Source organism: Salmo trutta, chromosome 5 (genome assembly GCF_901001165.1).
Source record: "Salmo trutta chromosome 5, fSalTru1.1, whole genome shotgun sequence".
Taxonomy (NCBI): domain Eukaryota; kingdom Metazoa; phylum Chordata; class Actinopteri; order Salmoniformes; family Salmonidae; genus Salmo; species Salmo trutta.
Window position 1 is genome coordinate 33,557,464 of NC_042961.1, and position 12,070 is coordinate 33,569,533.

The following is a 12,070-nucleotide window of genomic DNA, read 5'->3' on the forward strand; positions in this document are numbered from 1 at the left end:
TCAATAAAGATGTGGAATTACCGGCCCGCTGCGCCTTGGCTCCTTTATGACAGGGAATTTGAAGATTCAGAACATGACAGAATAACCCACCACAAGAAGGCCAAGCAGCGTGCGCTGACTGGGAGGACGAGCAGGACCGGGGAGAATGAATGACAGAAGCCCGAGAGGCAGCGGCAAAAACTATTTTTTGGGGGGGGCACACGGGGAGATTGGCAAGGTCGGGGTTGAGACCTGAGCCAACTCCCCTTGCTTACCATGGGGAGCGAGTGACAGAGCAAGCACCGTATTATGTGGTGATGCGCACTGTGTCGCCGGTGCACACTCACAGCCCGGTGCGCTCGGTGCAAGCTCCTCACAGTTGCCGTGCTAGAGTTGGCTGTCAGCCAGGAAGAAGTGCGCCGGCTCAGCGTGTCTGATCTCCAGTGCGTCTCTATGGCCCAGGTTATCCTGTGCCGGCTCTACGCACGGTACCACCCGTTCACCAGCGCAGCACAGTTCTTTCTGTGCCATTGCCCCGCCCTTGCTGGGCTACAGTGACCATCCAGCCAGGACGGGGTGTGCCAGCCCTGAGCTCCAGACCTCCAGTGTACCTCCACGGCCCAGTGTGCCCTGTGCCTGCTCTGCGCACCCACTCTCCTGTGCGTCTCCCCAGTCTGGTGAGACCGGTTCCAGCTCCCCATAGGAAGCCTCCAGTGACGATCAATGGTCCGAAGCCTCCAGTGACAATCCATGGCACGAAGCCTCCAGTGATGATCCATGGCCCGGAGCCTGTAGGGATGATCCATCGCACGAAGCCTCCAGTAATAATCCATGGCCCGGAGCCTGTAGGGATGATCCATGGCCCGGAGCCTGTAGGGATGATCCATGGCCCGGAGCCTGTAGGGATGATCCATGGCACGAAGCCTCCAGAGATGATCTATGGCACAAAGCCTCCATTGATAATCCATGGCCCGGAGCCTCCAGTGATGATCCATGGCACGAAGCCTCCAGTGATGATCCATGGCGCGGAACCAGTAGTGATGATCCATGGCACAGAGCCTGCAGCGAAGATCCCCAGTCCGGAACCTACATAGATGCTCCCCAGTCTGGAGCCTCCAGCGATGCTCCTCAGCCCAGAGTCTTCAGCGAGGGTCTGCTGCCCGGAGTGTTCAGCGAGGGTCTGCTGCCCGGAGTCTTCAGCGAGGGTCTGCTGCCCGGAGTCTTCAGCGAGGGTCTGCAGCCCGGAGTCTTCAGCGAGGGTCTGCAGCCCGGAGTCTTCAGCGAGGGTCTGCAGCCCGGAGTCTTCAGCGAGGGTCTGCAGCCCGGAGTCTTCAGCGAGGGTCTGCAGCCCGGAGTCTTCAGCGAGGGTCTGCAGCCCGGAGTCTTCAGCGAGGGTCTGCAGCCCGGAGTCTTCAGCGAGGGTTTGCAGCCCGGAGTCTTCAGCGACGGCCTGCAGCCCGGAGTTTTCAGCGGCGGCCTGCAGCCCGGAGTCGTCAGCGGCGGTCGGCAGTTCAGAGCCTCCGACACAGATCCACGGTCTGGTTCCTCCGGCGACACAGAAGTGGGGGGATTAGCGGGCGGTGTGGGGGCTACGCCCCGAACCAGATCCGCCACCATGAGTAGATGCCCACCCGGACCCTCCCCTATAGGTTCAGGTTTGCGGCCGGGAGTCCGCACCTTTGGGGGGGGTACTGTCATGCCCTGACCTGAGAGAGTCATTTTTCTCGGTTTGGTTAGGTCAGGGTGTGACATGGGGTGGGCATTCTATGTGTTGTATGTCTATGTTGTATTTGTATTTGTTGGGTCGAGTATGGTTCCTAATCAGAGGCAGCTGTCTATCGTTGTCTCTGATTAGGAATCATACTTAGGCAGCCTGTTCCCCACCTGTGTTTGTGGGTTATTGTTATTTCTGTGTGTGTACGGCACAGTGCGTTACGTTCTTGCTGCGTACCTGTTTATTGTTTTGGTTTCGGTTTCCCTCAATAAAGATGTGGAATTACCGGCCCGCTGCGCCTTGGCTCCTTTATGACAGGGAATTTGAAGATTCAGAACGTGACACTGTTGTTTACTGTGAAATGCTTACTTACAAGCCCTTAACCAACAATGCAGTTTTAAGAAAATAGATTTAACAAAATATTTACTAAATAAAACAAAAATAAAAAAATAAAAAAGTAACAATAAATTAACAATTGCATGGCCCCTTTTCACCCTGCAAGTCTGATGGCACTATGTTGTGATAAGAGTGTCTGGTAAATGACCAGAATGTTAATATTAAAATGAACACTTGCAAAGCATGCTGGGCATTATTCTGAAGAGCTCTGCCCCCAAAACAAGGCCAATAATAATTTTTACATAAACATTTACATTTTGGTAATTTAGCAGACAATCTCATCCAAAGTGACTTCAGTCGTTGCATTCACCTAAAGTAGAAAAACAACCACATATCACAGTCTGTTACCATATCACAGTCTATCACATAGTGTTACCCTAACTGAGAATGCTGTTGTGGTGAAGGCATGTACTTGCAAATGTATATTGTATTTTGAAAATACCAAAATACCTAAAATAATTATATTGTGATTAGATACAGCACTTTGCAGAAGTATTTTGAATTGCATTTTGATACATTGGTCTTTAGAGTATTTTGTAATTTTAACAAGAAAGTATCTTTGCCCATCTCTGCCCGTTGTCAAGTCTCACCTGTTTTCAATAATGAACCATGTAACAATTTGTTTAATCCATTCTGTTGTAGAAATGTCAGTTAATGACAATCTTTGTTTTCACCTCGTTACTGCTATCTCATGGGGAAATTGCAGAAGGTATGTGTTGCTTTCCGTCTTCAGTCTGGAGAACTGCCTTAAGGTTTTAATGAAAATCTTAATTCAGTTTGTGCGTATGTGTACGTGTGTCACAAATGTACTTTAATTATTTTTAAACAGCATACCGTGTTAATCATATTAAAATCAAAAGGTATGTAGCATTCCATCCTCCTTGTCAATGGCAATCTCTCATTGGTTGTGTCTATACATGTGGCAGGTGTCAATCACCATACTGGATGAGAATGACAACAGTCCCGAGTTTGATATCACATCTGATTCGTCGGTGGAGATTCCAGAGAACACGCCCATCGGGAAGAGAGTGGCTGTGGTGCTGGGGCGCGACAAAGATGCTGGGAAAAATTCACTGGTTAGAGAGAGAGAGAGACTTTTGACTTTTGTGCTGCATACTCACCTTGCCCTCTACCCCACGATACAAAACAACATCACATATCACAATAACCAAAACCTCACCACTTCTACAACTGTATATCTAACCCATCTTCTCCAGTTATATAGACGGCCTCCCGACACACCATATCTCCTTACACACTTTTGATAATGTTATGGAACTAAAATTCCACCGTAAGGCGCGCAGAGATCCCATTAAATCATAGTAAAGGGTCTGTTATCCCCTCCTTTGATCCTGTTCCTCCTTGTTAGCCAAATAGCCAACTTTGCCTGAGCATACAGAAAATTAAACAACACATATTGGCCTTTTCCTTATTTGAATACCTGTACAGCATTATAAACATACCAACAGTAAACTCCACCCCCAACCTCTCACACAGACATTCCAACAGAGACATTAATGGCACTAACCTGGCGCACACAGAAAACACATAATGCACAGTTTCACTCATGACACAGAAAGGACTCCCCTGTCTGACTCCCGGGTCGACCCGTGCCAACCAGCTATTAGTGGCCAGGGCTCCATGTAGAACCCTCCACTGGAGGTCCCCTGACCTCTTTCGTACTGGGAGTTTGTAGAGCCTCCTCCATCTAAAACCAACCATACCCCTTGCCATTGATGTGCTTTCACTCCTGACAGGCTCCAAATGTTCCGCACCTTAATGCAGAGGTTGTAGAGGGCTTTACCTCCCAACCCCCCAAACTCTCCCAGGCTCGGAGTGTTAAAGTGCAACAAGTACTCCATACCCCCTTGCCAGTCCCCAGTCTCTGCAGTCACCTGTTGTGGTGGAAACATTGGTGGATCCTCCCCCTTTGGCCTCTCAAACACCCCCTTACCAGTACAGTCTGTGCCTCCTGGACCTCCCCCAGGAATCTCTCCAGCAGCCTAAGATATGTTAGTCCTGTTTGTTGTGCCAGGACTTCCGGGGTTTTCCACCCCTCCTCCCCCCGCAGCCGCAGGTCGGCAGCTCATCGGCAACTCTCCTACCCCAACACACTCATGCAACACGCAAAAGAAGTCCAGTCTAACTCCACTGGGATTCCATCGACCCCCGGTGCACGACTGGGGGACATCTGGGTTGCGGCCTCTGCCAGTACATGGGACAATAGGGGAATGTCCATTTCATCCCTTTGTGCCAGAGAGAGCTTAGGGAGTTATGCAAACAAAACCTGAGCACATATTGGATCTCACAGTTCTGTCCTATACAACTCAGTATAAAACTCCACAGTCCGCTCCCACATCTCCCCCACCACAGAGGTCACCCGCCCATCCGAAAGCCGCAGACAATGCCTACCCTTGGCTTCGCTGCTCTGTCTTTCCAAACAAAGAAGAAGGAGCAATCTCCCTGAGCATGGAGAACCTAGCTCTTACAAGTGCTCACTTTGCTTTAACCTGGAAAAAACTGCCCAGGTCCCTATGTAATTCAGCTAAATTAGCCTTGCCCAAAACAGCTCTACCACTTCACTGATACTACACTCGAGTTCCCAATACTTTCCTAGCCTCTAAGGATGGGAGAGCTGTATACTGATGACAGATAATACAAATTTTGATATTTACCACATCCCACCATTGACTCAGAGATTCATACTCCTCTCTTCGCTGCCCCCACCAAAAAGTCTGGGAACCTGATCAAAAAGTGGCATCTTGTACGAGCTTTACATTTAACTTCCAATAGGATGCCTGCCGATGGCCCTGGTGAAATAGATAGCTGAGCTATGGTTATGTGGTTATCCGAAAAACCCACCGGGAGAATGGTAGCGCCCAACAGCCTATTGCTCTGATGTAAAACTGATCGAGTCGCGCTGCACTCACCCTAGCCCCAAAGACCCTCACCCATGCATACTGTCTTGTGCTGGGATGTCTAGTTCTCCAAACATCCACTAGGTCAAACTGCTTAATGATGTCCCTTAACACTCCCTCTGAGCCTGAATGAGACTCCTCCCCATTTCTATATTTCGTAAAATCCATCATACAGTTCCAGTCCCCGCCGACCACCAGCGTCTCCTCAGGCGCTACCTGTGAGAGTTCCTGTCTAAGACACCAAAACAGACGCCCCATCTCTCTCCCTGTGTTAGTCACATACACATTAATAAGGACAAAACCCCTGTTGTTAATTTCTGCTTTTACTACAAGCAGTCTACTCATGCACACCTTCTTTGAGGAGCAAATTTTTACGGCCAAACCCAGTGCAAAAAGGACTGCCACCCCTGCACTAATATTTGTTCTATGGCTCAGCACACTTGACCCTTTCCACCAGAGCCCCCAATCGACTTCATACACCACATCACTATGCGTCTCCTGCAGAAACAATACCTGTACTTTTTTTGGTTTTACATATTCACCCAACAGACTCCTCTCCTCCTCTTTCCCTCATCTCTTGTGCCATTTATTTTAAGCAAGCCTACTCGAAGAGTCTCCATAAGAAGTGGGAGAACAGCCAGCAAAGAAAGAGACCAATAGCAAAGCTCAAAAAGCCCCTCATTTTTCATAGCGTGTTGTACTGATCTCACAAACTTTCCCGGATCACAAAAAAAAGCTTAAAGATGAACCTTTTTCCCTTTAGTCTCATTCAGGAACTTTGACAGTTTCTTCACCTTGTACTTTGACCTCTGCCTGACTGGCTGTCAGCTCTGGACCCATTGAGGCGGAGTCTGAAATGAAAGCCTCCTCATCGTCCTCAGACTCACCTTCCTCCTCCTTCTCATCTCCATCTCCCATCCTGACCACCTGCCCTTTCTTTCTAGTCAGCGCCTCCCCCCAGCACCAGATGAAGGTTCCTTAGTGCCTTTGACCACACCAGTCTCTCCCCTCCTACTTCCTTTATTCACCCCCTTTTTCCTCTTCCGCTTGACACCCTCATCTACCTCCCGTAGTCGCTTGCCTCTCCCCACTACACTCTCCTCATCCACTAGCATAACCTGACTAGGCCCAGCCTCATCTACACCACCATCCATGACATGACTAGACCTAGCCTCAGCTACACCACCACCACCATCTATACCCTGACTAGACCCAGCCTCATCTAAACCACCATGTATAGCATGACTAGGCCCAGCCTCTGCTACCGGTGTCTCATGGCCCCCTGCACATGTACCTCGATTTCCCCCACTGACGCTTGTACCCTCACCTTGTCTACAGCCTTTATGTGGGCACACAATGTTCTATCCCATGCATCACTTTAAAATGCACATTTAACTGTTGCTCATTGTTATTCAGAAACATGAACAATTCCCTCTGGAACGATACAACATGCTTAACAGCATCTGCCTGAAAACCTGCCAACAGTACACGAAAACCGCTAGCAAACTTAGATCATCCGAAGTGAACGGAGGCAGATTCGCAACTAGTCTAATACGTCGAAAGAGGATAAATCGGCACCAACACATCCCTTACAAATATTCACTCTTTTCATGAACACAACCGCAGCTTTGTTCTTTCTGGATGCAGAATGTATAAATTCAGCTCCTACCTGTTCGCAGACCACGAGCAGAACCTCTTCTTGCAGCATGGTTTCAGGAACACACCTGAAACCATGCTGCAATGACAGCGACTCCACCGTGCTAGGCTGTGAAGCCATCGTGCACCATGCACCTTCCTACCTAACTAAGAAAAAAAAATGTGGGTACCACTAAACTAACAGTGTGTTAACCCTCCACCACAGAAAATTAAAATTAAAAGAACTAGGAAATAATCAACTACAAAACAATCCAGAGAGAGAGATCCTAGTTTAACTATTTTCTGCTCTTTGTCTCTCTCTCAGGTGAACTTCAGTCTGGTGGCAGGAAACATGCAGGATGTGTTTGAGATCCGGACAGTGAACCACACCAATGGAGAGATCTACGTCAACTCTCCTCTGGACCGAGAGTCTGTTGACCGCTACCTGCTCAAGGTTAGACACCTGGGTCACATCCATTTTATTTATTTATTTATTTGATTTGAACCTTTATTTAACTAGGCAAGTCAGTTAGAACAAATTCTTATTTACAATGACAGCCTACCAAAAGGCCTCCTGCGGGTACGGGGATAAAATATATATACCGTAAATTCCGGACTATAAGCCGCAACTTTTTTCCCAGTCTTTGAACCTCGCGGCTTAAACAATGACGCGGCTAAAAAAACACATTTTGTGACGTGCTCAGTTTTTTGGCGGCGTGAAGCTTTCATTAGACCAATGAAATTGTCGAACGGGTTAAGGTCAAACAACTTTTTTGTTAACTGTTTAGATTAAATCGAGCGCTCTCAAACTTCCCATCATTCTGATTACGGTAGTCATTTTGTCACCCTCATCATGGCAAAGACACGGAGAAATGGATATGATGCAGCTTTCAAGTTGAAGGTGATTGATCTGGCTGTTGGAAAAGGAAATAGAGCTGCTGCATGGGAGCTTGGTCTTAATGAGTCGATGATAAGATGTTGGAAACAGCAGCGTGAGGAATTGACTCAGTGCAAAAAGACAACTAAAGCTTACTGCTAACTTTACATTTTTTGTTACAAGCCGTGTTTTGTTAAAGCCTATTTATTTTTGTTACAAGCCGTGTTTCGTTAAAGCCTGTGTAAAGTTAATTTGTTTCAATGTACCGGTAGGCACCAGCGGCTTATAGACATGTGCAGCTTATTTATGTTCAAAATAATATATATTTTTTTAATTCAGTGGGTGCGGCTTATATTCAGGTGCGCTTAATAGTCCGGAAATTACGGTATATGCAGTTGAAGTCGGAAGTTTACATACACTTAGGTTGGAATCATTAAAACTCGTTTTTCAACCACTCAACAAATTTCTTGTTAACAAACTATAATTTTGGCAAGTCGGTTTGGACATCTACTTTGTGCATGACACAAGTCATTTTACCAACAATTGTTTACAGACAGATTATTTTACTCATATTTCACTGTATCACAATTCCAGTGGGTCAGAAGTTTACATACACTAAGTTGACTGTGCCTTTAAACAGCTTGGAAAATTCCAGAAAATGATGTCATGGCTTTAGAAGCTTCTGATAGTGTTACGAGATACTAGGAGTGGTGGTAGGAGTCAGGCGCAGAGAGCAGAGGTAAGATGTAATGTCCTTTATTCTTCCCGGCACAACGCCGTCAACGCCAACACAAACGGGCGCGTGAACAAACGACCAACCCAGAACAATGGGCACACAATCCGGAGAGAGAATACAAGGCGAATAGCCAGCACATCCAAAAAACACAACGACAGCAAAATAATCCCGCACAAAACTGGGCGGGCTAAGCAGGCTTAAATAAACACAAATCAAGACACACAATAGGGAACAGGTGCAACCAATAAGACATTAGAAACAGAAAAGGAAAAAGGGATCAGCGGTAGCTAGTAGGCCAGCGACGACGACCGCCGAGCGCCGCTCAAGCAGGAAGGGGAGCCACCTTCGGTGGGATTCGTGACAGATAGGCTAATTGACATCATTTGAGTCAATTGGAGGTGTACCTGTGGATGTATTTCAAGGCCTACCTTCAAATCATGGGAAAAAATTTTTGCCAAGACCTCAGAAAAAAAATTGTAGACCTCCACAAGTCTGGTTCATCCTTGGTAGCAATTTCCAAACGCCTGAAGGTACCACATTCATCTATACAAACAATAGTACGCAAGTATAAACACAATAGATCAAAAAGTGCAAATCAATCCCAGAACAACAGCAAAGGGCCTTGTGAAGATGCTGGAGGAAAGGTAAAAGAGTATCTATATCCACAGTAAAACGTGTCCTATATTGACATAACCTGAAAGGCCGCTCAGCAAGGAAGAAGCCACTGCTCCAAAACCGCCATAAAAAAGCCAGACTATGGTTTGAAACTGCACATGGGGCCAAAGATCATACTTTTTAGAGAAATGTCCTCTGGTCTGATGAAGCAAAAATTGAACTGTTTGGGCATAATGACCATCGTTATGTTTGGAGGAAAATGGGTGAGGCTTGCAAGCCGAGGAACACCATCCCAACCGTGAAGCACGGAGGTGGCGGCATCATGTTGTGGGGGTCATGTTGTGCACGTCACAAAATAGATGGCATCATGAGGATGGATGCAACATCTCAAGACATCAGTCAGGAAGTTAAAGCTTGGTCGCAAATGGGTCTTCCAAATGTACAATGACTCCAAGCGTACTTCCAGAGTTGTGGAAAATGGCTTAAGGACAACAAAGTCAAGGTATTGGAGTGGCCATCACAAAGCCCTGACCTCAATCCCATTGAAGACTTGTGGGAAGAACTGAAAAATAGTGGACGAGCAAGGAGGCCTACAAACCTGACTCAGTTACACCAGCTCTGTCCGGAGGAATGGGCCAAAATTCACCCAACTTACTTTGGGAAGCTTGTGGAAGGCTACCTGAAACGTTTGACCCAAGTTAAACATTTTAAAGGCAATGCATTGCCTTTAAAATGTTTAACTTGGGTCAAACGTTTCAGGTAGCCTTCCACAACTTCTGACCCATTGGGAATGTGATGAAAGAAATAAAAGCTGAAAAAATCATTCTCTCTACTATTATTTTTACATTTCACATTCTTAAAATAAAGTGGTGATCCTAACTGACCTAAGACAGGGAATTTTTACTAGGATTAAATGTCAGGAATTGTGAAAAACTGAGCTGAATGTATTTGGCTAAGGTGTATGTAAACTTCCAACTTCAACTGTAAATATTGGACAAAACACACATCACAACAAGAGAGACAACACAACACTACATAAAGAGAGACCTAAGACAACAACATAGCAAGGCAGCAACACATGACAACACAGCATGGTTGAAACACAACATGACAACAACATGGTTGCAACACAACATGGTAGAAGCACAAAACATGCTACAAACATTATTGGGCGCAGACAACAGCACAAATGGCAAGAAGGTAGAGACAACAATACATCACACAAAGCAGCCACAACTGTCAGTAAGAGTTTCCTTGATTGAGTCTTTGAACGAAGAGATTGAGATACAACTGTCCAGTTTGAGTGTTTGTTGCAGCTTGTTCCAGTCGCTAGCTGCAGTGAACTGAAAAGAGGAGCGACCCAGGGATGTGTGTGCTTTGGGGACATTTAACAAAATGTAACTGGCAGAACTGGTGTTGTATGTGGAGGATGAGGGCTGCAGTTGATATTTCAGATAGGGGGAGTGAGGCCTAAGAAGGTTTAATAAATAAGCATCAACCAGTGAGTCTTGCGACGGGTATACAGAGATGACCAGTTTACAGAGGAGTATAGAGTGCATTCATGTGATATTTGCAGTGATGTGTCCTATACGGAGCATTGGTGACAAATCTGATGGGCGAATGGTAAAGAACATCTAGCCGCTTGAGAGCACTCTTACCTGCCGATCTATAAATTATGTCTCCATAATCTAGCATGGGTAGGATGATCATCTGTGTTCAGAACAAGGTTAAGGGTAGAGAAAGCTTGTTTGACACTAAGAAAGGTTTTGTGGTAGATCATCTGCATATAAATGGATTAGAGACCTTCCTACTTCCTGAGCTTTGTTGTTGATGTAAATTGAGAAGAGCATTGGGCTTAGGATTGAGCTTTGGGGTACTCCCTTGGTGACAGGCAGTGGTTGAGACTGCAGATTTTCAGACTTTATACACTGATGGTTTGATGGTTCAGTGATGGTTTCCATGTGTTTGATGCAATTTAATTTGCTCCACTGATGTTCATGAAGGCAGGGTAAAGTGACTATGCATGAGGATAGATAATAATAAGAGTAAAATAAATAAAAGAGTAACAGCAGCAAAGGATTGTAAAAGTGTGTGCGTGTGTGTAATGTGTATGTATGTGTGTGTTTTGTCGGTATGCGTGTGTGGGTGTGTGTTATGTGTGTGCGGATGTGCATATGAATGTGTGTTGATTTTGTATGGGAGTGTCAATGTAGTGTGTGTTAGGGTGTCTAGTCTAGTGAGTGCGCTTAGGGTCAATACAAGATAGAGTCAGTGCAGATAGTTTGGGTACCATTAATTGACTATTTAGCAGTCTTACGACTTTTGGGTAGAAGCTGTCTCGGAGCCTGTTGGTCCAAGAGCCGATGCTTCGATTGCCGGACGGTAGCAGAGTGAACAGTCAATGGCTTGGGTGGCTGGAGTCTTTGGCAATTTTTAGGGACTTCCTCTGACACTGCCTGAAATAGAGATCCTGGATGGCGGTCCCTCTGTAGCGCTTTGCGGTCAAGGGCAGTGCATTTGCCATACCTAGCGGTGATGCAGCCAGTCAAGATGCTCTCGATGGTGCAGCTGTAGAACTTCTTGAGGATCTGAGGGCCCATACCAAATCTTTTCAGCCTCCTGAGGGAGAAGAGGCGCTGTCGTGCCCTCTTCATGACTGTGCAGGTGTGGACCATGTTAAGTCCTTAGTGCGGTGGACGCCAAGGACCTTGAAGCTCTATACCCGCTCCACAACAGCCCTGTCGATGTGGATAGGGGCGTGCTCTTTGTCTTACTGACATTGAGGTAGAGATTGTTGTCCTGGCACACTGCTAAGTCTCTGACCTCCTCCCTGTAGGCTGACTCATCGCCATTGGTGATCAGGCCTACAACTGTCATGACGTCAGAATTCTTGATAATAGTGTTGGAGTCATGCGTCGGGGGCTGGCCCGTCAGTCCAGGATCCAGTTGCAGAGGGAGGGGTTCAGTCCCAGGGTCCCTAGCTTGGTGATGAGCTTGGAGGGGACTATGGTGTTGAAATCTGAGCTGTAGTCTTTGAACAGCATTCTCACATTAGTTATTTCCCCTCTTGTCAGGGTGGGAGAGGGCAGTGTGAAGTGCAATTGAGATTGCATCATCTGTGGATCTGTTGGGGCAGTATGCAAATTGGAATGTGTCTAGGGTGTCTGGGATGATGTGTCATGACTAGCCTTTCAAAACAC

At 46.6% G+C, this 12,070-nt stretch overlaps 1 protein-coding gene across 1 annotated transcript in view; it reads left to right on the forward strand.

Annotated features, from left to right (window-relative positions):
• LOC115194080 (cadherin-23-like) overlaps positions 1–12,070 on the forward strand; it is a 752,381-nt gene that overhangs the window by 564,609 nt on the left and 175,702 nt on the right. Inside the window, exons 33-35 of the mRNA XM_029753428.1 lie at positions 2,640–2,642; positions 3,016–3,165; positions 6,968–7,096. Of these exons, the coding sequence (XP_029609288.1) occupies positions 2,640–2,642; positions 3,016–3,165; positions 6,968–7,096 (282 nt within the window). The remainder of the gene's footprint in view (positions 1–2,639; positions 2,643–3,015; positions 3,166–6,967; positions 7,097–12,070) is intronic.